This window comes from Polypterus senegalus, chromosome 9 (assembly GCF_016835505.1).
Source record: "Polypterus senegalus isolate Bchr_013 chromosome 9, ASM1683550v1, whole genome shotgun sequence".
Lineage (NCBI taxonomy): Eukaryota > Metazoa > Chordata > Cladistia > Polypteriformes > Polypteridae > Polypterus > Polypterus senegalus.
In genome coordinates this window covers 15295665-15320002 of record NC_053162.1, presented here as the reverse complement: position 1 = coordinate 15320002, position 24338 = coordinate 15295665, and the positions used below count along the sequence as shown (strand labels likewise).

The window sequence follows — 24338 nt, the reverse complement described above, 5'->3', positions numbered from 1 at the left end:
TCAAATCCAGAATACTACTGGTTTAACAACATATTTTGAAACTCATAAAAAATATAACTGCAGACAATACAAAAGCATGGACTAATACTGTACATATACAGTTTCCATGAAACTAAATGAAAGTAGTAAATGTTTTGAGTACACAAAAAATAAGATTTGTTTTGAAAGTGATAACACAAAGAATATCAGCATTTTAGTTACTACTAGACTGATGCAATCCTCTGGACTTCACTGCCACCTATTGGCTGAAGATATTATTGCTAGCCAATTTTGATTTTTTTTTTTTTTAATTCTCGTAATTCTTTAACAACTGCCCATTTTAAACCATGTGAAATACATTGCTTAAATGACAATGTTTTGTTTAAAAGGTATTGTCAGTTACTGGCTTATTTCCTTTCTTGATAAAGTTGTGTAAGTGTGCTAGCGTAAAAGCCTGATAATGTTTAGAAGCAAAAGCTAATGGAATAAATACAGTTTTAAACTGGTTTGCCAAAGATTTGTAAGTCCTACAACACTCAGTTACTGCTTTGTATGCATTTGATTTCCACTCCAACCCCCCTGCCCCCCCCTCCCGAAAAGGCCAACTGCTATGTGTATAACAAAATATGATCAACCAGGCAGCTTACAGTGACCCAGGCCTTCATTCAAAACTTAACTCTGTGTTGGAATAAATGGATTTAAAAAGTTTGTCATAGATGTCAAAGCTAATCTTGGCAACATGTATGAATGTAGGAATCAATCCTCATTGGGTAGCAAAAAAAAAAAATGTTGAGCCTTTCGTAGGTTTTAAGTACTCCTATACACATGTGCGAGGGGGAGTCAAGCAAAAGTTAGATAATGGGATTTATTAGATAAAGGAATGAACCTTCACAAAACTGATAATGTCATTTCTCTATGTTGTCTCCCCCCTTCTCAATGCACTTGTGCCATCTGACTGGCAGTGCCAGGATTCCAGCAGAATAAAAGGTTTTGTCTCATCCACTCGTGCACCGCTGTCTTCACGTCGTCATCTGTCTTGAATCAACGACCACCCAGATGTTTTTATTAGCGATCCAAAAAGGTGAAAATCCCACGGTGCCAAATATGGAGAATGTGGCAATACCTCAAACTTCAGTTTCTCCAGACAAGCCTTAGAAGTGTGTGTTGTTGTCTTGCAGCAAAAGGACTCCTTGCGACAGCAGTCCCCACCGCTTGAATTGAATAGCAGGCTTCACATTGGTCTCCAGCAAGTCACAGTAAGTTGCATTAGAGACTGTAGTAATCCTCGACATGTCATGTTTGACAATAACTCGGATGCACAAGTGGTTGAAAGGACGAGACAAAACTTTTCATTCTACTGGAACTCAGGCAGGTGGCAGAAGTACACTGAGAAGGGTGGAGACTCCACTGAGTAATGACATTATCTGTTTTGTGAAAGTTCATTCCATTTTCCTTTTCCTATGTACTGTGCCTACATCACCACACGGTATTACCCAAACTATTCCGAAGAGACGTTTGTACTGTTTCATGTTTTGTATCTCACCCTTAAAAACCTTTATCATAAGAGCATCCCTTATCTACGATGGAGCGTTCAATTAGAAGAAAATATGAAGCTGGTTTTAAATTAAGTGTCGTTGAAGTGGCGAAAAAAATTGGTAACTGTGCTGTTACAAAAAGAGTCAATGTGTCTGAGAAACTGATGAGAGATTGGAGGAGGCAAGATGTAATAAAATAAAAAAATAAAATTGTCATATTTTTGAATGGTCATATAAGTCCGCGTCTGATTTTATGAACGATTTTATACACAAGTACAGTGGGATGCAAAAGTTTGGGCAACCTTGTTAATAGTCATTATTTTCCTGTATAAATCGTTGTTTGTTACGATAAAAAATGTCCGTTAAATATATCATATAGGAGACACACACAGTGATATTTGAGAAGTGAAATGAAGTTTATTGGATTTACAGAAAGTGTACAATAATTCTCACAGGTGAGTATTTAAGGGGGTCAATCGTAAGTTTCCCTCCTCCTTTAATGTTCTCTGAAGAGTAGCAACATGGGGGTCACAAAACAACTCTCAAATGACCTGAAGACAAAGATTGTTCACCATCATGGTTTAGGGGAAGGATACAGAAAGCTGTCCCAGAGATTGAAGCTGTCTGTTTCCACAGTTAGGAACATATTGAGGAAATGGAAGACCACAGGCTCAGTTCAAGTTAAGGCTCGAAGTGGCAGACCAAGAAAGATTTCGGATAGACAGAAGTGACGAATGGCGAGAACAGTCAGAGTCAACCCACAAACCAGCACCAAAGACCTACAACATCATCCTGCAGCAGATGGAGTCACTGTGCATCGTTCAACCATTCGGCACACTTTACACAAGGAGATGCTGTATGCGAGAGTGATGCAGAGGAAGCACAAACAGAGCCGATTGAGGTCTGCTCAAGCACATTTGGACAAGCCAGCTTCATTTTGGAATAAGGTGCCGTGGACTGATGAAACTAAAATGGAGTTAATTGGGCATAACAAGGGGCGTTATGCATGGAGGAAAAAGAACACAGCATTCCAAGAAAAACACCTGCTACCTACAGTAAAATATGGTGGTGGTTCCATCATGCTGTGGTGCTGTGTGGCCAGTGCAGGGACTGGGAATCTTGTCAAAGTTGAGGGACGCATGAATTCCACTCAGTATCAGCAGATTCTGGAGACCAATGTCCAGGAATCAGTGACAAAGCTGAAGCTGCGCCGGGGCTGGATCTTTCAACAAGACAACGATCCGAAACACTGCTCAAAATCCACTAAGGCATTCATGCAGAGGAACAAGTACAACGTTCTGGAATGGCCATCTCAGTCCCCAGACCTGAATATAATTGAAAATCTGTGGTGTGAGTTAAAGAGAGCTGTCCATGCTCGGAAGCCATCAAACCTGAATGAACTAGAGATGTTTTGTAAAGAGGAATGGTCCAAAATACCTTCAACCACAATCCAGACTCTCATTGGAACCTACAGGAAGCGTTCAGAGGCTGTAATTTCTGCAAAAGGCGGATCTACTAAATATTGATTTCATGTCTTTTTTGTGGTGCCCAAATTTATGCACCTGCCTGATTTTGTTTTTACAATTATTGTACACTTTCTGTAAATCCAATAAACTTCATTTCACTTCTCAAATATCATTGTGTGTGTCTCCTATATGATATATTTAACTGACATTTTTTATCGTAACAACCAACGATTTATACAGGAAAATAATGACTATTAACAAGGTTGCCCAAACTATTGCATCCCACTGTATATACAGTAATACAATCATGTCAGCGTGGACCAGAATTTCAAAGAATTGTTTCCAGTTTCTTGTGGAATCCATGACATGAAAAACTGAGTCTGTTCTGAGAACGAAAGGAAACCCTAGCCAGTATTATTAATGTATAGTGGTCTGAAGAACTTTCTCAGGACTGTATTTCAGTGATCATCTTCCATAGGGTTTGAGTGCAGTCATTCCCCAGTTCTCAAGTGTATAATTTTAGAGGGCATCATTAGCATTTCCAATAATACCATATACAGTACAGTGGTGCAAGAACGTCATAACATGAAATTACAAGAGTGGCTAGGTCACAGAACCTCCTATTAATACATACTGCAAATAAATATTTCACATTTGTGGGTACTTGTTTTACTGTGTTGTAAAATTACCCATGACATGCACTTTGCGTGACATTTGTCCTAAACAAACTTTGGATTTGGTCCAATTAAATCATCTCAATGACAGCATTGAGCAATTTCAGCAACTTCTCCACACAAAGTGCATTCATACGTTCAATTGCTAACACAGTGTGATGGGCAATGTTATTTGACATACATCTGAAGTCATAGCAAACAGTGATGACTAAAGAACAAGGGTCTTATTTTTAATTTTGGCAGGTTTGCTGTAACAAGCATTATTTTTAGATGACTCATTTGTAGATTAAAAAGAATAGCCAAACAAAACCATTCACACTGTGCAGAGAAAATTCCTCAAAAATAAACACGGAATATACTGCAGGACGCTTACATCAGCAGATATACAGTATAAGAAAAACATGCATTTAAATGGTTTATGCACTGGCCTTACAAACAACTGCTGCTTAGTACTGTGTGATGCAGTGTTTATAACAAACTTTTTATTAACTAGTACATATATGCAGCCATATTTGTAAAGCACGGGTATGTTTGTCGCCATTGGAACCAGGCGTGCCACTAGTAGCGTAGACTGGAGAGAGGTGGCAGTTATTTTGGGTGCTGCCTGGTGGCATACAGTCCGTGAAACACGGAAGTGAAAATGGACGCTCCTGTGCACCACATAGTAAGTAGCTCCCCTTTCAATTTTACTTCCTCAAAAAGATGGAAGTATTTGGCAGCTATTGAATAATAATAGCCATGTCTGCGTGGGTTTCCTCCGGGTGCTCTGGTTTCCTCCAACAGTCCAAAGACATGCAGGTTAGGTGCACTGGCCCTAGTGTGTGCTTGATGTGTGGGTGTGTGTGTGTGTGTGTGCCCTATGGTGGGCTGGCGCCCAGCCTGGGGTTTGTTTCCTGCCTTGCGCTCTATGTTGGCTGGGATTGGCTCCAGCAGACCCCCTGTGACCCTGTACTTAAGATATAATGGGTTGGATAATGAATGGATGGATGGATAAATGAATAATAGTGATAATTTTTTGTTTTCTCATTTTTGAGCTTCCTAGACACCCCAAAGATAGAATATGCCACAAAATAATATATAAAAACAGAAAATCCAGGGTAGAAAGGGTTAAATAACACATGTATTTAACAAAATTATCTCTGTAGCTATGTAGCTGGAGTGAAGCCAGTAAGTTTCAGCTGCTGAACAACATAATAGTCAGTCAGTCCAAACAAAAAACTCATTCATTTTACAGCAAAAGCAATGTGCAAATTTGTGTTCTACTTGTACCATATTCAGGCAACAATTCCAAGATGTATTTGGTCACCACTATGCTTAAACAGAAAAGACCAAGCGGAGTATAAAAGAGAAACAGGCAATCAACTGCATGTGTGTTTGCTTTGCATTAGTTCTTTTTCTTTCCTTGTTTTTAATAGCAGACTTTTGAGGCTATTTATGTATGTATGTATATATATATATATATATATATATATATATATATATATATATATATATATATATATATATATATATATGCAGTCAAACTGTTTATATAAGTGCTAGACCGAAATTTTCTTGTGTTTAGTTTCAGACCCTTTATTTATTTGTTTGTTTTGTTTAATATTTACACTAGAAAGGGGACCCCAACTATTAATAATATAGTTATTAATATAGTTATTAATAGCCACTAATAACATAGTTATTAATAGCCACTTTCATTTTTTTTAAACAGAGTTGTAAAATAACAATATGACGCTGTGATTTGTGAGCATTGTTTTTGAGTAAAATACTTACTTCTTGCATATATAAATTTTCTAAATAAAGAAACCTGAATAATCTTTTCAGGCAGCTGTGACAAACTAGGGGCTTTAAACGAAGATTAATAATTAGGACTGGTGCACTGTTCAAGTCTTACAGATGGCGTCTGAATGGGCTAAAAGCAGGCAAATCCATAGGCGGTATTGGCCAGTAGAACCTGAACAATAGCTCACTGAATGTGCTAAACTGGCACTAACATAGTCAGTAGGTCAGTAGAAAATGTGGGTATAAAAGCCCACCAGAGACTCATAGAGTCATCGGCCCCATTAGCACAGATGTGATGTCTACTCTGTGCCAAAACAAATGTCTTCAGACTCCTCCAAAAATGGGCATACAATCTTCAAAGACCCCAGTGCAGAACTGGAAGTATTGTTCCATTGGATTCTCTTTGGCTGTGTGTATGTATATATGAAATTATACTGAATGAATATTAGTTGTGAACGCTTCCTTTTAAAAGCAAGATGAATGTATCCTTTCTTGTAAACCACATTTCTCTTGTCTTAATGTCTATGTCATGGTTACTGGGAAGGTCAAAACAAGAACACTTTCTCAGGGAGCATGTCCTCTCTGTTGGATACATTCACATTAACTTATTTGGCTGACGCCTTAATCCAAGGCAACTTACGACATTTGTGATACAACTGGTTTACATTTAATTTGGTTTTCCAGTTGAAGCACAGGCAGGTGGAATGACTTGCTAAGGGCCACACAGTGTCAATAGCAGGATTTGAACCCACAACCTCAGGGTTTGGAACCCAAAGCCTTAAACACTACACCACACTGTTGAGGATAAACACTTAATATGGATTATTATATAAACTTACTATTAAATTGACTAATCAAAGTCTACCAAATACAAGCTAGAGCCAATTACTTTGGAAACTGGAACAAGCTATTGTATTCAATAATCCCTAGTAAGATGTGCATAATAATCAACCACAAATTTCTGAAAAAGCTCCTGAATTCAAGCAGCATATCACATAACAACCCTCTTGTGTAATGTACACCATCATAAAAAGCCAGATGTTGACACATATAAACTAAACACGTAACAAGGTTGAAAGCTTTCCTAATAACTGTTCTGTTTTTGAAGGTTAGTTCTTAAAATGTAATAAAATGTAATGCATTACTATCAGTTCTAGCAAAACAGAACACTGCAGTGCAAGTGTCTGGAGCAGTGAAACGTGGAGTTTGGTGCTACATAACTGCAGCCCCTGCATGGCCAGGGCATAGTGAGATAAGCTCTTCATAAACATGGAACTTGTTGGAGGCCGCAGGGCTCTTATAAAACTTCCTGTATCCTTGAATGCCTTAACTCTTTCTTAACCTAGAAATATCATGTGAGAATGTTATAAAGTCATTATATTTCTGCACTGCATGTGTTGCATTTATTAACTGGTAATGTAAACCTCACTGTAGTGATAGCAAACCCAGTAACATCCTGGGTTTTGTGTACGTTAAGTGGTGAGCGAGATCTACCGGTGGTTTCCCTTTCACACTACAAAAGCTTTTATGACCCCATTCACACTAGGTGAGTATTTCCTTCCTGGGAATAGTTAACGTCCATGAACAATTACTGTAAAAACAGCAAATCACACAAAGAAAGTTTTGTATGCACTGTATGTTCCCAGAAGCACTTACACTGGTTACTGATCAAGTCAAACTGCTTGATTATTACATAAGGAAAAAGCTCTTAATCAGTTTAGAGTATAATGGTTTTCCAGGTATAATGCCAATTCTAGTGTAGTATTATTTTATTTTTATTTTCCTTAGCTTTTTTATGTGTTGGGATATTTAAAATTAATCCAGTTTACACACTACATGTTATCTTTTAACAAAACTTCATAGTTGTACTGCAGCAAATTGGACACAATGAATATCCTGCAGTGTTACACATATTTTCCTAAGTCTGGATCTTCATAAAATATTAAATTTTGGGGGTATAACTATTTTTTTTTACCAACCTCTTTCAAGATTACAGACGCATATATCAGCCTAATCAAAGCCATTAAAAATGAAAATTTACTTCAGCAGACTGGGATATTTTTATTTGACATGTCTTCAGAAAGGCTATTAAAACAAGAAAAGAAAATTAAACATGTTACACTTTCATAATCTGTGCACCTTTACTGGTCACACATACTTGTATGATAACATATTAAATACAGTGACATTCCTGACTTCTGGATTTAATTTTACGTTAAACCACATAAATACTAAATGTGCAAAGATGGACACCACCAGTAGTAAAACATTCATAGAAAGATTAGCATTGTTACCAGCCAGGCACACCAACAGTGAGGAAATATTGCACTGGCCATCACAGAGTTGTAGAAACTATGGAGGAGGCCACTTCTCACATTAAAGGAACATCCAGCAGTCTCCTAAGGAAAAGAGACTGGTCTGCCCTTTATTATATAGTTCCTGTGTGTTCCAAGATCAGTCCAACCTGTCACTGATGAGGACCCAAACCCCCCCCATCCGCCGAGTAATTGTAGGAGGCACATCACCTCTACATCCACTTCCTGGACAGTGACCAGATACAGAGTCTCTTAGGTGCAGCAAAAGTCAGTAAGAAAGTTCTCCACCTAACTCCTCTCCCTGTCTTATCCCCTTTTATCTATATACCCCATAAGTGCAAATTCATCGGAGAATTTCTGCAAGAGACAAGGCTGTTCCTTGTGGTGCTCCAGTGTTGCTCACACAGTCCTTGAGTCTCACAAACTGTGTCTAGCTAACAAGACAGGCCACATAGGATCATCCACCTGCATATCTCCAAGTTTACCCCTTAACAGGAACGGCTGAATGATATTGAAGGAAGAAAGCATCCTCACTGTGCTGCCAAGTTTTGTCCAGATGAGAATAAGCTTTGCGGAGCAGATGGATTATTGCATCCTCCACTCCAATCTTTGTTCGTTACTCAAACTCCAGTGAGTCCAGGTGGTCTTAACACAAGAGGGCTCATATAGTCCCCTAGTCTCTCATAGGTGTTTATGATGTGAAACATTAGTGCCACCATTCTGAAGTCATGAAGTGAAGAGGCACTTGCCTTGTTTGGAAAAGAAGGTTTTCCAAAGCAGCAGCACTTTCTGGGGCCTTAGGGACGCGACTGAACAGGTGACAGAAGACATCACAAAGTTGTCAGCACAAGCTTTAAGAACTTGAGAACGGACTCCTTTCTGTGTATAGCTTCATCAGTTGTCTCCTTGCTTAGTCTTGAGTTATGGATAGTCCATTGTGGTGGTCAGAAGTGGACTCACCATTCAGTTGACATGGGAGAAGCTCTTGTAGTAGGGATGCTGTGGGGAGACTAGTCATTAGAAGGAGGTGGCAGTGGGAGTGAAAAATCTATTTGGAAAATTGGTTAAAAGAGCTTTTTCATTAACATTTGCTGGGCATCCTTAAAAGCCTCTGTCACTGGATTTAAGTGCTCTATTCTTCTCACTGAGGAGAATATTTAATTCCTTAGTTACCCAGGGCCTGTTGTTTGGAAAGCAACATACTGTCTTTGATGGTACTGCAGTGTTGATACAAAAGTTTAAATAGCCCAGCGTTTCTCAACCTTTAAGTATTTGCGACCCGAGTTTTCATAACAGTTTTAATCGCACCCCCCTAAAGTTTTTTTGAAAGGAGCCCACTAATACCAATTTGTTCTTTTTAATTAATGATGTATCATAGATGCATATTTTATTATACCTACTTAACTTTTATCAACATTTATCTAACTCTATATTTATTTTTCTACTATCAGAATGTACTTTAAGTTAATTTGTTTTGGTTTCAATAGATGTATTTTTAATATTTTTGACTCTTGTTTTCTTTTTTTCCACATCTTTGCGCCCCCCTTTTTGTTAATTCGCGCCCCCCTAGGGGCCTGCCCCACAGTTTGAGAACCACTGATATAGCCTATGATGCAGTGACCAAGTCCCTCAATATCATCCTCATGTGACACGCACGTCATTTTCCTGTTTGTCACATGGAAGCAGTAATTCTGAGGCATTTCAGCATCCAGGCTCCACATGCTTACTATAACTACAACAACAACATCATTTATTTATATAGCACATTTTCATACAAAAAGTAGCTCAAAGTGCTTTACATAATGAAGAATAGAAAAATAAGACACAGTAAGAAAATAAACATAAGTCAACATTAATTAACATAGAATAAGAGTAAGGTCCGATGGCCAGGGTGGACAGAAAAAAACAAAAAAACTCCAGACGGCTGGAGAAAAAAAAAATAAAATAAAATCTGTAGGGATTCCAGACCATTAGACTGCCCAGTCCCCTCTAACCATTAACGGCACAATGTACAATAACGTGCAGTAAATAACACTTGATTTGAGCATTCCTAGTCTTCATCCTCTTTCTCTGAACGTTTAGCATTCGTTTGCTCAGAGGTTGATGCGCTTGCCGCTTCCTGAGCTGCTCTGCTTTTCTCCACCCTAGTGGCCCACTTCTTCTCTTCTTTCGTCAGCATCTTTTCACGTTTAAACTGATTACGTGTTTGTGTTGCAATTATTTACTATGTTTTCCTTCATTTTTCACTTAAGCTGGCACTTAAGTCTTCAATCTGCCTCAAGAATGATTTAAGATATGAAGAGGTAGAGGAAGTGACGGTGAACCAGGTAGGGATGAGAACAGTGCTCGTATGCGTGCACCGCATGGCCGTCCTGCTGGCCGCTGTGAAGAGGTGATTTTACAATTAAAAAAAAATATATATATATAAAAAGAGTACTAAAAAACATCACCCTGAAAACGGACAGTAGATGTCCCGTAGTATATGTGTGGCAAATTTCAGGTCAATAGGTCAAACGGTTTTGCGAGCTGCAGGTGATTTTAAATCCTGGACAGACAAACAAACAGCCACGGTAGCGTATTACATAAGAAGCTATCCAGTTGAGATGGAAATGAAGAAAAGCCTTAAAAGACTTAAACATTTCCATTTAAAACAACATACAATTTAAACATATTAAAACTGTCCATGAAAATTGCTTCTGTTATTACCTTCTAAGCTCACCAGTTGGGAGCAATACCTTTTAGCCAACAGCACAGATTTGGTGGGCTCTTAGCATGCAGATCTGAGAGAAGCTCCAGGCTGGAGAGGCACAGGGTAGGTAGCATTAAAAGCCTCGTAAACAAGAAGAAGGATTTTGAAATTATTCCACTTTTTTACAGGACAGTGTAACAAAAGAATTTGACTAATATGTCAGAATTTATGAATTAGCTATGTTTAGCCATTTAGCAAAATTAAACTTCTGCATGGCCTTTAGTTGGAATGATATGAATCAGTGTATCAGCTTCTCTACATTAAAGGGTGATAACATTCATTAGTTCCTGAGGTAGTAAAATAAGGTTTGGAGGAAATACAGCTTTAAAATGTCCATATTGATCTCAACATTTGCAACCTGAGAGGACAAAGGAAACTGGTTATCATTAAACACATACTGCCAATTATTTACTTTTCACTTTACAGTAAAACCTCTGCTTACCAAGTAGATCTATTGCAGGACTTTAGTTTGTTATAAAAATGCTGTTACTGAAGGTAGATTTACCATAGCAGCAATATGAATATGTATTGTAACAACCCACTTCCCCTTCCTTGGCAACCCTCCAGTGCTGCTGCTGCTGCCCCATATTTTGCATGGCTCCTTCCATGCAGCTCCAAAAAGATCTCAACTGCCTCTGCCACTGCCTGCACATTCAGATATGGCTCTGATTTCAACCACATACATAACATCATCTGCCCTACTTTCCCCAATTCCATAAGCCGATTCAAGCCAGAATTCCTTAAACAGACTCACTGGTGGCCATATACCTAGGCCAGTGGACATCAGCAGCAGAGAAGTGTCCCAGAATTGTTACATCTAAATGCTATCTATACATACAACCCACCATCTGCATCGGCTTCTTTCACAACTGGGTTCTAACCCCAATGATTCTGCTACATCAAGTTTTTTTCTCCAGCTTCTACTTCCTTTATACTCTGAATTTTAGTTTATAAAGATATTGCTTTATATTTTTGTGACACACTGAGCATAATATATTTATTACTTTATAAAGAATATTTAAATGACTACAGTACATGTGAAATAACTAAGCACTCCAGTAAAAATACTTCCCACTTTACAGTGGACAATGACTACTTTGAGTAAAAAAGTTCCACTATCATAGTACTGAAGCAGAATGGTAATTCCATACTATTAAATGTTCAATGTTATAAAGGTGCTCCATTCTAAGAGGATTCATTTTTAAATCAGATAAGAAATACCAACAACGATTTATTTAAAGTTATTGCTCTACAGCAGGGGTCTCCAACCTTTTTTCCCCTGAGAGCTACTTTTACAAAATGAAAATGGCCGAGAGCTATCTTGTTTCTTAACGTTTATTCTCATAGCTTATTTCAACCCAAACAAACTGAATAAGCTTGTTTTGGCTGAACATTTACAAAATGTTGGTGTCCACAACTCATTTTGCATTAAAACATCACAAAAAATGTTTAGTTCACCTGCAAGTGCATTTTGTATCTCTGCATGCATTTTCTAGTGTCAGTCTCATACTGTTGAATTAAAACATGAATGCTGTCAAAACAAAAAAATGCAATTCCTAATAAACAGATCTGTTTCACTTTAATCACAAGTCCAGTTGCAAGTGTGATGTGTTTTTCAGTCAGTCAGATGACTGGCACCAAGGTGTATGGTGGAGTGGAGCCCCTTAGGTTCACTCTTATGGAGTCATTTAAATGTTCGTCTGTCAGTCTTGTTCTGAACTTTGATTTCATGACATTCATGTCAGAAAAGGCAGACTCACAGAAGTATGGAGACCCAAACAAAGCAGACATTTTCAGAGCTGCTTGATGAAGATTCTTATAGTTATCTGGCTCTACTAAGCTCCAGAAATGATGAGAATGCTGTTGAGACTTCAACTGCACATTATTTTGAAGGTTTACTAATATATAATATATAAAATCCAATGTCTGTCTGTCTTCACGAGAGACATACTTAACGTATTTAGATTGTTTTTCTTCTATAACTTGCTTGAACATTCCGGTTGATTTTGCGACTTCTCTCATTTCGCTATGTATTATAGTTCACTTGCAGTACCGATTTATTTGGGCGAATCCAAGAAACACGCAACGGGCCAAAACGGGCGGGGGGTTTGAGTGTGTGTGGATGTGCTCTCCTCATTCACTCGTCAGCTTCGGGGCATGTTCTTTAACTCCGCTTAGCTACCAAACGAGAGACTAATTGAATTCAACTTTGTTTGATATTTAAAATAAAGTGTTACTTAGGTCATATGAGTTTGAAAAGATAAATTGCAATTCAGATTGTGGATCGTGATTTTGTGTTAAATGGAGTGTGATTTGATTTTTTAGAAAGCTCACCCACCCCTAATTTGACAGATCAATTTTTTAAATTTATGCAGGATTCATTAACGTTTGGGTGAGCTACTTGGAAAAGGGCTGCAAGCTACCGGTAGCTTGTGAGCGACGTGTTGGAGACCCCTGCTCTACAGTATGTATTTAATTTATTTAATTATTATCTCCAAGTAAGAAGCAAAACAAAGTTTGACAATAGAGGAGCTCAGCCTTAATGACTGAAGCAAAGAAATTTTGAAAAAGGGCCATGAAGAATGATCTGAGGGATATTGAATGTGAAAAGTTAAGCAGTATCAATAGGTTTTGAAATTTCTAATCTTTCTCTGAAAATAGAGAAGAGAAATAATCACAAATGTCAGCAAACCAAAAAGGTTGACAGAATGGGCCTGATCAAGCAATTACTTACTCAGCCTCTCCAAGTCTAGCACAGAAGGATTGCTGTGATGACAAACAGTTAAACCAGACGTTCACCATCAGATATACTAACCTGCAGAAAAATATTTTCATGAATCAAAGCTGTTCAATGCACCATGGAGAACAACATAAGGACACAGTATGTGTCTTGTTAGAAGCAAACCTGCAAATTGGTATGATATAAAGCACAATTCTAAAGGCTCACTGTATTTAAAGCGGAGCCTGGGAGACACACAGATTATTCATACAGCCTGATAGTCAGACATTTGTCAGTGACCTGGTTTAGCAAATGCTTCTTTGATCTCTAAACTTTTCACTTAAATCCCAAAGTACATATGCTAACTTTTACTTTTAGGCCTTCAATGTCACCAGTCCATTTTTGACCAAATAGGCCAGTCTTTTACTATTGGGTCAATGCCATTTGCTTTCTTCACAACAAACAATATTAGTGTATTTACAATGGATAGACAGAACAGTGGACAACGCAGATAAAAAAGCTGGTGTTGCTTTTGCCATGGGGGAGGGGGTGCAATTAAGAAGATGAAGCAACAGAAACAGTAATTTAAATAAGTTTAAGGCCAAAGCCCACAAATAAATTTCAGCAAATATGACAGTCAATCACAGACCACAATAACAATAAAATGCTACATAATAAACCTTTATGAAAATATTTACTGGAAGGCTGTAGATTGCTGGGGGTAAAAAATTATGCATATACATATGCATGTATACACATATAACATACACACACACAAGCACACACACACACACTCACAGTATATACAAATACACATACACACTACTGGTCAAAAGTTTTTGAACACCTCAGGTTTTCTTCAAATTGAATCAGTTGAAATGCAATTAAATGACCTAAAACAGTATGAGGGTGTTGTAACACAGTCTATTCCAACTCTGCTTTAAGACACACAGAGTAATCAAGGGAAGTTGAGACACCTGTGCAAATTGTTTGCTTCCAATGGCAAGGAATAATTAACTTTAACTCCTGCAGAATATCTTTAGGTTGTAACCTATTAGTTGTTTCTCTGAAGAAGGCCCATTTGTAATATTCTGATATTTCCTTTTTTCAGCTTTTGCTAACCCTAAACTTTAAATTTAAACCTCTGGCTGTTTACTGCTTACCTTTTCACCATTTTAGGTCATCCACTGCATACATATAAAAACAGTATTTACACACACCACCTTTATCGTACTGGAAGAAGATTAGGGTTAAAATTAAACAGCAATGTATTGTGGTTACCTGACCATTGTCTCATCAGGGACTGTTTCACACTAAATGGTTCTCTTAACATACCAATGTTCATAGTTCTAAAAATTATGCTATTTACAGTTTGCTTATATTATTTTAGAATTCTTCAGTCATGCAACACATGAACATGAAAGCAGAGTATTTCAATAATACAGATATATTTACATACATACATACACACATACACACATACACACATACACACACATACACACACACACACACACACACACATACACACACACATACATACATACATACAGATAGAGAGATAGTGATATACTGTAGATAGATAGAGAGAGAGAGAGAGAAAGACTTTATTATTCCCAAGGGTAAATTCACATATTTCAGCAGCAGCATACTGATAAAAAACAATATTAAATTAAAGAGTGCAACAAAAATGCAGGTCTAACAGACAATAACTTTGTATAATGTTAACGTTTTAGTGTGAGGGAGGAACGATCTCCTCAGTCTGTCAGTGGAGCAGGACGGTGACAGCAGTCTGTCCCTGAAGCTGCTCCTCTGTCTGGAGATAATCCTGTTCAGTGGATGCAGTGGATTCTCCATGATTGACAGGAGTCTGCTCAGCACCCGTCGCTCTGCCACAGATGTCAAACTGTCCAGTTCCATGCCTATAATAGAGCCTGCCTTCCTCACCAGTTTGTCCAGGCGTGAGGCATCCCTCTTCTTTATGCTGCCTCCCCAGCACACCACCGCGTAGAAGAGGGCGCTCGCCACAACCATCTGATAGAACATCTGCAGCATCTTATTGCAGATGTTGAAAGACGCCAGCCTTCTAAGGAAGTATAGTCGGCTCTGCTCTCTCTTGCACAGAGCATCAGTATTGGCAGTACAGTCCAGTTTATCATCCAGCTGCACTCCCAGGTATTTATAGGTCTGTACCCTCTGCACACAGTCACCTCTGATGATCACGGGTCCATGAGGGGCTGGGCCTCCTAAAATCCACCACCAGCTTCTTGGTTTTGCTGGTGTTCAGTTGTAGGTGGTTTGAGTTGCACCATTTAACAAAGTCCTTGATTAAGTTCCTATACTCCTCCTCCTGCCCACTTCTGATGCAGCCCACGATAGCAGTGTCGTCAGCAAACTTTTGCAAGTGGCAGGACTCCGAGTTGTATTGGAAGTCTGATGTATATAGGCTGAACAGGACCGGAGAAAGTACAGTCCCCTGCGGCGCCCCTGTGCCGCTGACCACAATGTCGGACCTGCAATTCCCAAGATGCACATACTGAGGTCTGTCTGTAAGATAGTCTACGATCCATGCCACCAGGTGTGAATCTACTCCCATCTCTATCAGCTTGTCCCTAAGGAGCAGAGATTGAATGGTGTTGAAGGCGCTAGAGAAGTCCAGAAACATAATTCTTCCAGCACCACTGACTTTCTCTTTCTCTTTCTGGCACACCTCGCATGTAGGTCCAATTTGTGCAGTCTCTTTCTATTTGTAGAAGCATGGACACCATCCATCTATCCAATATCCAACTCGCTATATCCTAACACAGAGTCACGGGCAGGGCGCCAGCCCACCGCAGGGCACACACACACACTAGGGATAATTTAGGATCGCCAATGCACCTAATCTGCATGTCTTTAAACTGCGGGAGGAAATTGGAAGAAATCCACGCAGACACTGGGACACCAATAAATACAATATTTTTCTTTCAGATCCTGTGATGAAACTTTGGGGTTTTGGAGACTTCTTTTATGTCAGTTCTTAGGCTGAATTTGCTTGGTTGGCCAGTCCTGGACAAATTAGCAGTTGCTTAAAACGTACACCACCTGTAGATGAATTTCCTTACAATGGAATGATTGATTCAAAGTAATTTAGCCATCTTTTTAAATTCTTTGCCAAACTCCTAGGCATCCACAACCTTCCTTCTGAGGACCTTTGAGAGCTGTTTTCATCTTGGTAGGAAGACACTACACGCGTCAATAGCTAGGAGAACTCCAGGCCCTGGATATCTGTTAAATAAGACAGGGCCCACCTGCATTCTCCCTAAGGAGGTTCTAATCATTGACACCTAATCTGGGATAACCGATTCTAATTTGATGGATTGAAGTGGTTACAGGTGAATATTTACCATATATACAGTACTCGCGTATAAGTCGGGTCTTGAAACCCCCAAAAAATATATCATAAAATTAGACCCCGACCCACACAAAACCGTTCAAAAATACGACACTTAAATTTTATTTTTTTTTTGCTTCATCCAATCTCACACCACTTTCTCAGACACATCAAATTTTGTTGCAGTATCGTAGATAAGTCTTAAGACTTAATAAGATTTGTTATTAAAATAAAACTGAAAATCCAAAAACTATGATAAAATATCTGTTAAAATTTAAAATGTAATTTTACTCTGTTGGCTAGTTAACATTCTTAGATGATAACTGTAAAATAATATGAAAGCAAAATGTTTTACTTTTACACTATATTGCGTAATTGCAATTGTTTGAAATGTACACCACTTGTAGATGAATTTCCTTACAATGGAATGATTGATACAAAATAATTTGGACATTTTTTAAATTTAAATTTAATTTAAATCAAGTAAAGTAGCTCTGTTCCAAGGGCAGATAAATAAAGGAAGTGCTTAATTTCAGCTATACAAATAAGAGTGGAGAGTTAGAGAAGATGCTCACAAAAATAAGTTATGGCTTTTACTTATTCTATTTTATATACTGTAGGAGAATGGCATATCTATTTTTTTTCTTTTTTTAAACACAGGGGAAAAAAGGTGATATAAATACAAAATGACGGAAGCAACGATCTAGAGAAATTCAAATACAGTACAGCTGACTGCACTTTAACTTTTTTAACCTAATAAAGCAAATTCTGCTTTTCTTTCTTTAAGCAATCCCTTATATAATACTTACAAGAATGAGTACATTAGGCATGTTCAAATTATTACAAACTACTAATGTTTGGCAAAAAATAAACAAAATGCTAAAGCACTTTAAAAACCTGATTGAACTAATATTAGATTAAATAATAAACAAGAGTAACTTTACATATCAGAAACATATTTGTTAAATACTGTCAACAGATCCTAACTCACAGCTCAGCCACTAAAGTCATTACACAAACACACCTTATTTGATTTACTTTATTTCTATACTGAACACTTTCTCATAATACCTCAGGGAACTGTCCCATCTCTCTTACTCTTCACTCTTCGACACAACAGACTTCTATTACAACACCAGCGCTTGTCACCTAAAGAAATTCTCACGTCTCCTCCATCACAGGCTGCATTAATAATGGAGACAAGTCAGAGTACAGTAAGGTTGTGGAGGACTTTGTCTTGTGGTGAAGAGACAACTACCTGCAACTCAACATCAGCAAACTAAAAGAGCAGGCGTGGACTTTCTGTGCACCAAGGAGCCTCTGAGACTAGTCACCATCCAAGGGGAGGATGTGTAAGTGGTGCAGAGCTCCAAGTACCTGGGGGTTCACACAAACAACAAACTGGAGTGGTCTCACAACACAAGAACAGTCAGAGCAGAGTGGACTTGCTAAGGAGACTCAGGTCTTTAGATGTGTGCAGCAAGTAACTGGAAATGTTCTACCAGTCCATGGTAGCCAGTGTGGTGTTCTACACTGTAGTCTCCTGGAGAAGCAACCCAAGCTCAAAAGGTGCACAATGCCTGAACAAACCTATCAGGAAAGCCTGCTCCATCCCAGGGCAAACTCTGGACACACTGGAAGCTGTTGTGGAAAAATCCGATGCCATCATGAAAAATCCCCTCTTGGATCACTTTTAGCCACAGGCTCTTTCCACCATGGTGTGCTAAGAAGTACCTCTGGGGGTCTTTTCTGCCCACTGCTATCAGGCAATTCAACGCTTCCTCCCAACGTACTCTTTAAATTAATTTTCAAATTTCGGCATACTATACTTTTATTTATTTATTTACTTATTGATATATTTATTGACTGTATTATCTAACCTGTGAGTCTATATACTTATTTTTATGTTTCTGCCATGGTATGCATTTCAAGTTCCCCTTGGGACTAATAAAATGTATCTAATCTAATATTACTTTACAAATACAGTCGGAGTAATACAGTTGTTCATTGGTTTGTTTATTGCATTTTCAGAGACAATCAACAAGCTAGTGGTAGAAAATGAAGTTCAACTAGAAGCCAGTTGTTTTAAAGTTAATGTTAACCACAAGGATACGGACTTCCAATAACACTAATGAATGTAAAATTTTTCATTATATTATTTTGATCTTTGCTTAAAAAGTCTTTTCTGACCAAGTAAAAATAAGAAATCAGACAGTTAATGAGGGTACTTCAAATAAGAAAAATCTAAGTTGAGTAAACTAAACTTTCTTAAAAGTATTCTTCTTAAAAATACCGAAATTGTCAGCATTTTTTCTTAAAACCTGAAACATTATAAATTAAATATTAGTTTAGAAATATTTTTATTCTTAATATTTAGTCAGTTATTTTATAACAGGCTAATTAATTTCCAATATCATATTAGACATGTCATCCTGTGATGGATTTGCACCCTGTCCTATTGGCATGTCTTCATCTTAACAGTAAAGGTGACAAATTCTCAGTTAAATGCACGCATGGATTACACTAATTACTAAATACAAAATGAGTGCATATAAAAAGACACAGATTTGTTAAAAAAATAAACAAATAAAGCACAGAAGACAAAGTAAAAAATTATTATGATAAAAGATCAGCAGTGTAACGCTGCAGCCTGTAGGGCCGTGTTCACTCATTTGCTCTCTCTCTTTAATAAAATGAAATACACAGCTTGAATGTGTTATGTAAAATGTACCAAAAACATTGGTAAAATTTCAGCTATATTTACAAACAAGAACAAAGCAGAAGCATAATGGTGAATGTCAAGAATGTAAGGGTGTTAAAAACAACACAAAGTGGGGACCCTTTAAAATTAGGGAACACAGCCACAAAGTTTAAAGTATGCACTTTGTAGCAACATTTATAGTTGGTCTGGCATGTTAGGACAAAAGAGTTAAAGGAGGACGGCAAGCTGAATCCATAACTTTCAAGTAAGGATGAGCTTGAACATTCCTGTGACTCGCCCTGCTGTGATTAAAGGGTTTATGGCTAGTTCAGAAAGAGTTTAGTGGAAAGATAAGTCAAGTAAAGAGAAATCAACAGCTACCACCAGTGGATATGGGTCTTCACAGATAAGTCGTACTGTATTTGAAGTGCAGATCTGCTCACATATTTTCTGTTGACGCTTAGTCTCCCATTCTGTATGTGTTAACAGTTGTGGTTTTCAATGTCTCAAAAATCAAGGATTCTATAACTTAAATGAACTAATATATAATACTCACTACTTTGTCAAGCATAATGATAGATAGATAGATAGATAGATAGATAGATAGATAGATAGATAGATAGATAGATAGATAGATAGATATTACAAAAGTCATAAGTATACACAACAGTGCCATCACTTATAATTCTACCACATCCCAAAATGTATTTTAAAGACTTTACAGTTTTGAATTCAATATATACCACAAGCTGTTAGAGGGTGTTGTGAGATTCAGATAGGCTGATTTGTTAAAAGCATGGGTAAATAATTTAAATCAATCTATCACACATAAGATCTGTGAAATTGTTATTCATATTTTGCAAAAATTGGGTCATGGTGCAAAGTTAATGGAAAGGAGCAAAAGAATCCTGAAAAAGATTACCAAGGTAACATTTTTTTCAATAATTGCAACATGACGCCACCCAGTAAATTTTATTGTGATCAATCTGATTAAACAATTATATACTGTAAAGGCCCTACATTAAACTTAAAAGTTCAAAAAGACTTCAATTTTGCATTAAATGAAGCATTTCTAACTGTACTGGATATGTAATTCCAGAGCTTAGGATCACACCACACATGTAATCACCAAGGGATTTAACTTTAACGCTTTATACTACCAGATAATAGGGTCAAAGGCAAAATTCACTTGATTAGAAAATCTCTTGAATAAAAATGTAACAGCCAACTGACTTTAATCAATCATTTAGAGCTTTGTCCTCTTTTTGATGCCAGACTGGCTGTTGCATGGTACTGTAAAACCATAAGCTTCTTGAGCTGTACATACCATCAAACAGAGATCAAAAAAAAAATAATTCTCTTATGATGCACGTTCATGAACGTGAATAAAGAAAAAAAGCCACAAAAACAAGTATACAAATTGGATAAACTTAAACTATATAAACATCAGAATGAATCCCCCCAAAAAAATTAGCTTTTATCCCCCAGTTGAAAGAAAAGGAAAACTAAAAATGACTCAAAAATTATATTTTGTTTTTGTACTTTCCAAGTAACAAGCAAACAGGCAGTTGATGCCAGTTTTGAACGCGCCTACACATGGCACATTAAGTAAAAGGACAAAACAAACCTGGACTTGATGCCACTCCATCACAGAGAAAAAACTCTTACTGATTCCTACATAGAGTCAATTTACATTTGTCAGTTCAAAGCTCCAACCTAGTTGGTACCAAAATTATGTTTCTCTCAGATCATAAAACATTTTACTGAAATCTACCAAACAGAAAACCTTAGAAGCAAGCACTTGCTTTACTGAACTGCATTTTGGAGATCTGGATCACGTGCCATTATTTTCAGGATAAAGTTTAAACTGGCACTTCCAGAAGAAGGTTTTATTAGATCATTTTACAATTAGGAAACCACTTTGCTTTGTTGTAGAAAGGCAGGCAGGAAGAAGAGAGTCTATGTTGATAATACAAAATAAATTCCTGGACCTAGAAAGTCAATGAGACTTGAAACGGCAGTACAACATACAGAACTAGCACATTGTTATTAACAAAAAACTGCAGAAAAAGCTTTACTAATAAATACTATGCAAAATACACTGCTAAACAGAGGTGAAACTATCGTACTACAGAATACAGTCCAAAAACATTAAAATATAACTAATAATCATTAAGATACAGATTATAATAATTTGAATTCAACCTGTAAACAGCATGCTGCTGAACAAAAAACACCCAGAGTTGTCAGAAGGTAATACTTCCACAAGGAATATTTCTAAATAGTTAGGTAAATGTGTGATTAAACAATCAAAACAGGGAGTTTAGATTTAATATGCAAATATGATCTGTACTTCTACAGCAAGATATTTTAAACTAAACAAAAGTCAAAGCCCTATTTCTAATAGAGATCTTTCTAAAATGCATATTCTCTCTCAGCCTGGAATTCGAAGGTTAAAGTGTTAACATGTACAGTACATTCATAATCTGATGTAATCAACAGCTGAAATTTCAAAAATGGATGTTGTAATGTTGTAATTAAGCAAATTCTTCCGACTTGGAAACAGACAAATGATTCTGCTTTTGCTGTTGCCCCTAATTAAATGTATTGATTAGATTAAGATTAAAACAAATAAATAAATAATGCCTTGCATAATTTGGCATTTAGGTCAAATTTTTGAATCAGCTTTACTTCAAAAAGAGAATAAAGCATCTTAAAAGCAAATGACAACCCGCAGTACATTATCATTCCAGTTATTACCTTGTTTGTGCCTGAGGCGTCGGGTAGCCACTTTTAAATGCTTAGTCCTTCCCAGTTCTTCACCCAGCAAATAGTACCATCCACCGATTTCCTGGCATATCCAAAAAGAAATTGAGTAATAAAGTACATGCAGAAATAAAGCATAAATTAATAAAACTCAAGACTTAAAAAAATCCTTTGAAAAAACAGGACAAAAAAAAAAAACTATCAAGCTGGCAAACATGTAAGCAACGGGCATTAACACGAGCACAGCTTCTTCTTACATTATTTAGTTCAAGACTTCTGGGAATAAGAGCAAGTTCAGTTTTCCAGCAGTTGATGTATCTGTCCAGCCCTAGCAGGCAGATGGTTGTGTGTTATATAAACCTCTGTGTGAAAAGCAGGTTTTGCTTTTAATCCCAATAAATTGCTCATAGGCATCACGACAAACATAGCATAAATAATAATTTTATGCACAGTCTCAGCATCTATCTTACAAAAGAAAATTTAAATTGGTACAACAAGGGCTAAAACACATAATATCATTCATGTTTGATTTCATTATTAAATTAAATATGCCTCTGGGCACAAATGAGCAAAACATAACTAGCACATCCAATAGTTTCAGACAGGAAGATGCATTTTCTCAATACAAGTAGACAGAATTCCTTTAAGTGGTTAATGTGAAGATTACAAACACTGAACCAAATTTCACATGAAATTTAAAAACCATCATTTAAAAGCAGCCAAAACTCTAAATGCTTTTGGCAGCAGGTTCATGATTTAGCTCAATAAAAATTGTCAACGAGGCAGAAGTAAAGCAACCATTTCCACTACAGATTTTAGTGTTTAAAGGCTCTGTTCTTAAAAGACTTACAGGCATTGATGTCTAATATTACAGCAATAAACTATTCTCATTTCAATCAGTGTATTTTCCTATAATAAATTTAGTGTATTTAATAATATTTTTATTTAGTTTCTTTGGCACATGCTATATTAAAATACACCATCAAAGAATGTACAGAAAAAAAACTGTAAAAGCTTTCTGAAGCCAATGTCACACTACACGACTTCTGATCAAGGGAGGATTTCAATCTTGACAAATGCAGTGACTGATCTCATTGCCAGAGCATGTCAGCCTGTAAAAATCTAGTAATTTCATCTGTGTCAAGTTAGACGGCTTGACTATTTTTCTGACAGCAAATAACATGCTGCCTGATGGAGCTGGTGCCAATACTTTATTTACAGATATGGCGAGTTCAGCCACAATCTCTGCCCTTTCATTTTCTCTTTTTTCCATTCTGTCGTGGTACATAATACATTTGAAATCAAATAGATGAGTCTCTCTTCTTTTTGTCAGGTCAGGCAGTCCTCACTTCATGTACCCGTATTATACGCATAGTAATTTTAGGTGAGCGCTCATTGGTTGCACATTTTCACAAAATCACAAGCCCATCCCTGTCATTCAAGACAAAATGAAACCTTTGTAAATTTTGTTGGGGCAAGTCGACTCTTGATATGTTAACCGATATGACTGGCAATTACTAGAGTGTGCCACGACTGCCCATGACTCACTCAAATTGTGTAAATGAAGTCTACTACTGGAAAAGTCCTGTAACTTTTGTCAAAAGGAGGAGTTGACGATGGTAATCGACTGTAAAATTGTGACAAAACCAACGGTTATGTTTTAGTTGGACTCTCGTTGCTTGAAGGAAAGTGAGCTTCATTGGTTTGACCGAGATTTCTTGCGCTTGTGTGAGTAGCAAGGCGCAAACAGCAGCAAAAATGGCACTGACAGCTGATGAGAGATCAAAGTGATTGCATAAAGCAAACTACTGCATCAACGACGTTTTGACTATTATCTCTGAACTGGACTATGACTTGTCGGACTCCGATTTTGATCGAAAACGAATGTGAGGTTCCAGCTTCAATTGACTGGTCCCTAGCCAATCATGGTGCTGAATATGTTCATGTAGCTGATATGCCTATGGCAGTGTTCATGAGGGAGGACTGCCACTTAATTATTAGAGGTAGAACCTAGATTGCAATGCCTCAGCCACATAAAGACAGCTTGGCAGCAAGCCTGCCGCACATTCTTGTCAAACTGGCAGCCACAGCATGCAGCAACAGATGTTTAATCTTGATTTCTGTGTGAAACCATTGCTTTTCAAAAACTGTTTTTTATAAAAAATATTCAGCCCTCAAAGAGTTAAGAAAGTATAATCACACTATTCCAAACAATCAATCCATTTTTCTAAAATGTTTATTATTATGCTGTATTAAGGATTTGTTCTGTTCTGTGTATT

At 37.3% G+C, this 24338-nt stretch overlaps 1 protein-coding gene across 2 annotated transcripts in view; it reads right to left on the bottom strand.

Annotated features, from left to right (window-relative positions):
* The window catches only part of rgs3a (regulator of G protein signaling 3a), a 493869-nt gene that overhangs the window by 411854 nt on the left and 57677 nt on the right, over positions 1-24338 (bottom strand). For both annotated transcript variants that reach the window (XM_039762724.1, XM_039762725.1), the window contains one exon: positions 22054-22144. In XM_039762724.1, the coding sequence (XP_039618658.1) occupies positions 22054-22144 (91 nt within the window). The remainder of the gene's footprint in view (positions 1-22053; positions 22145-24338) is intronic.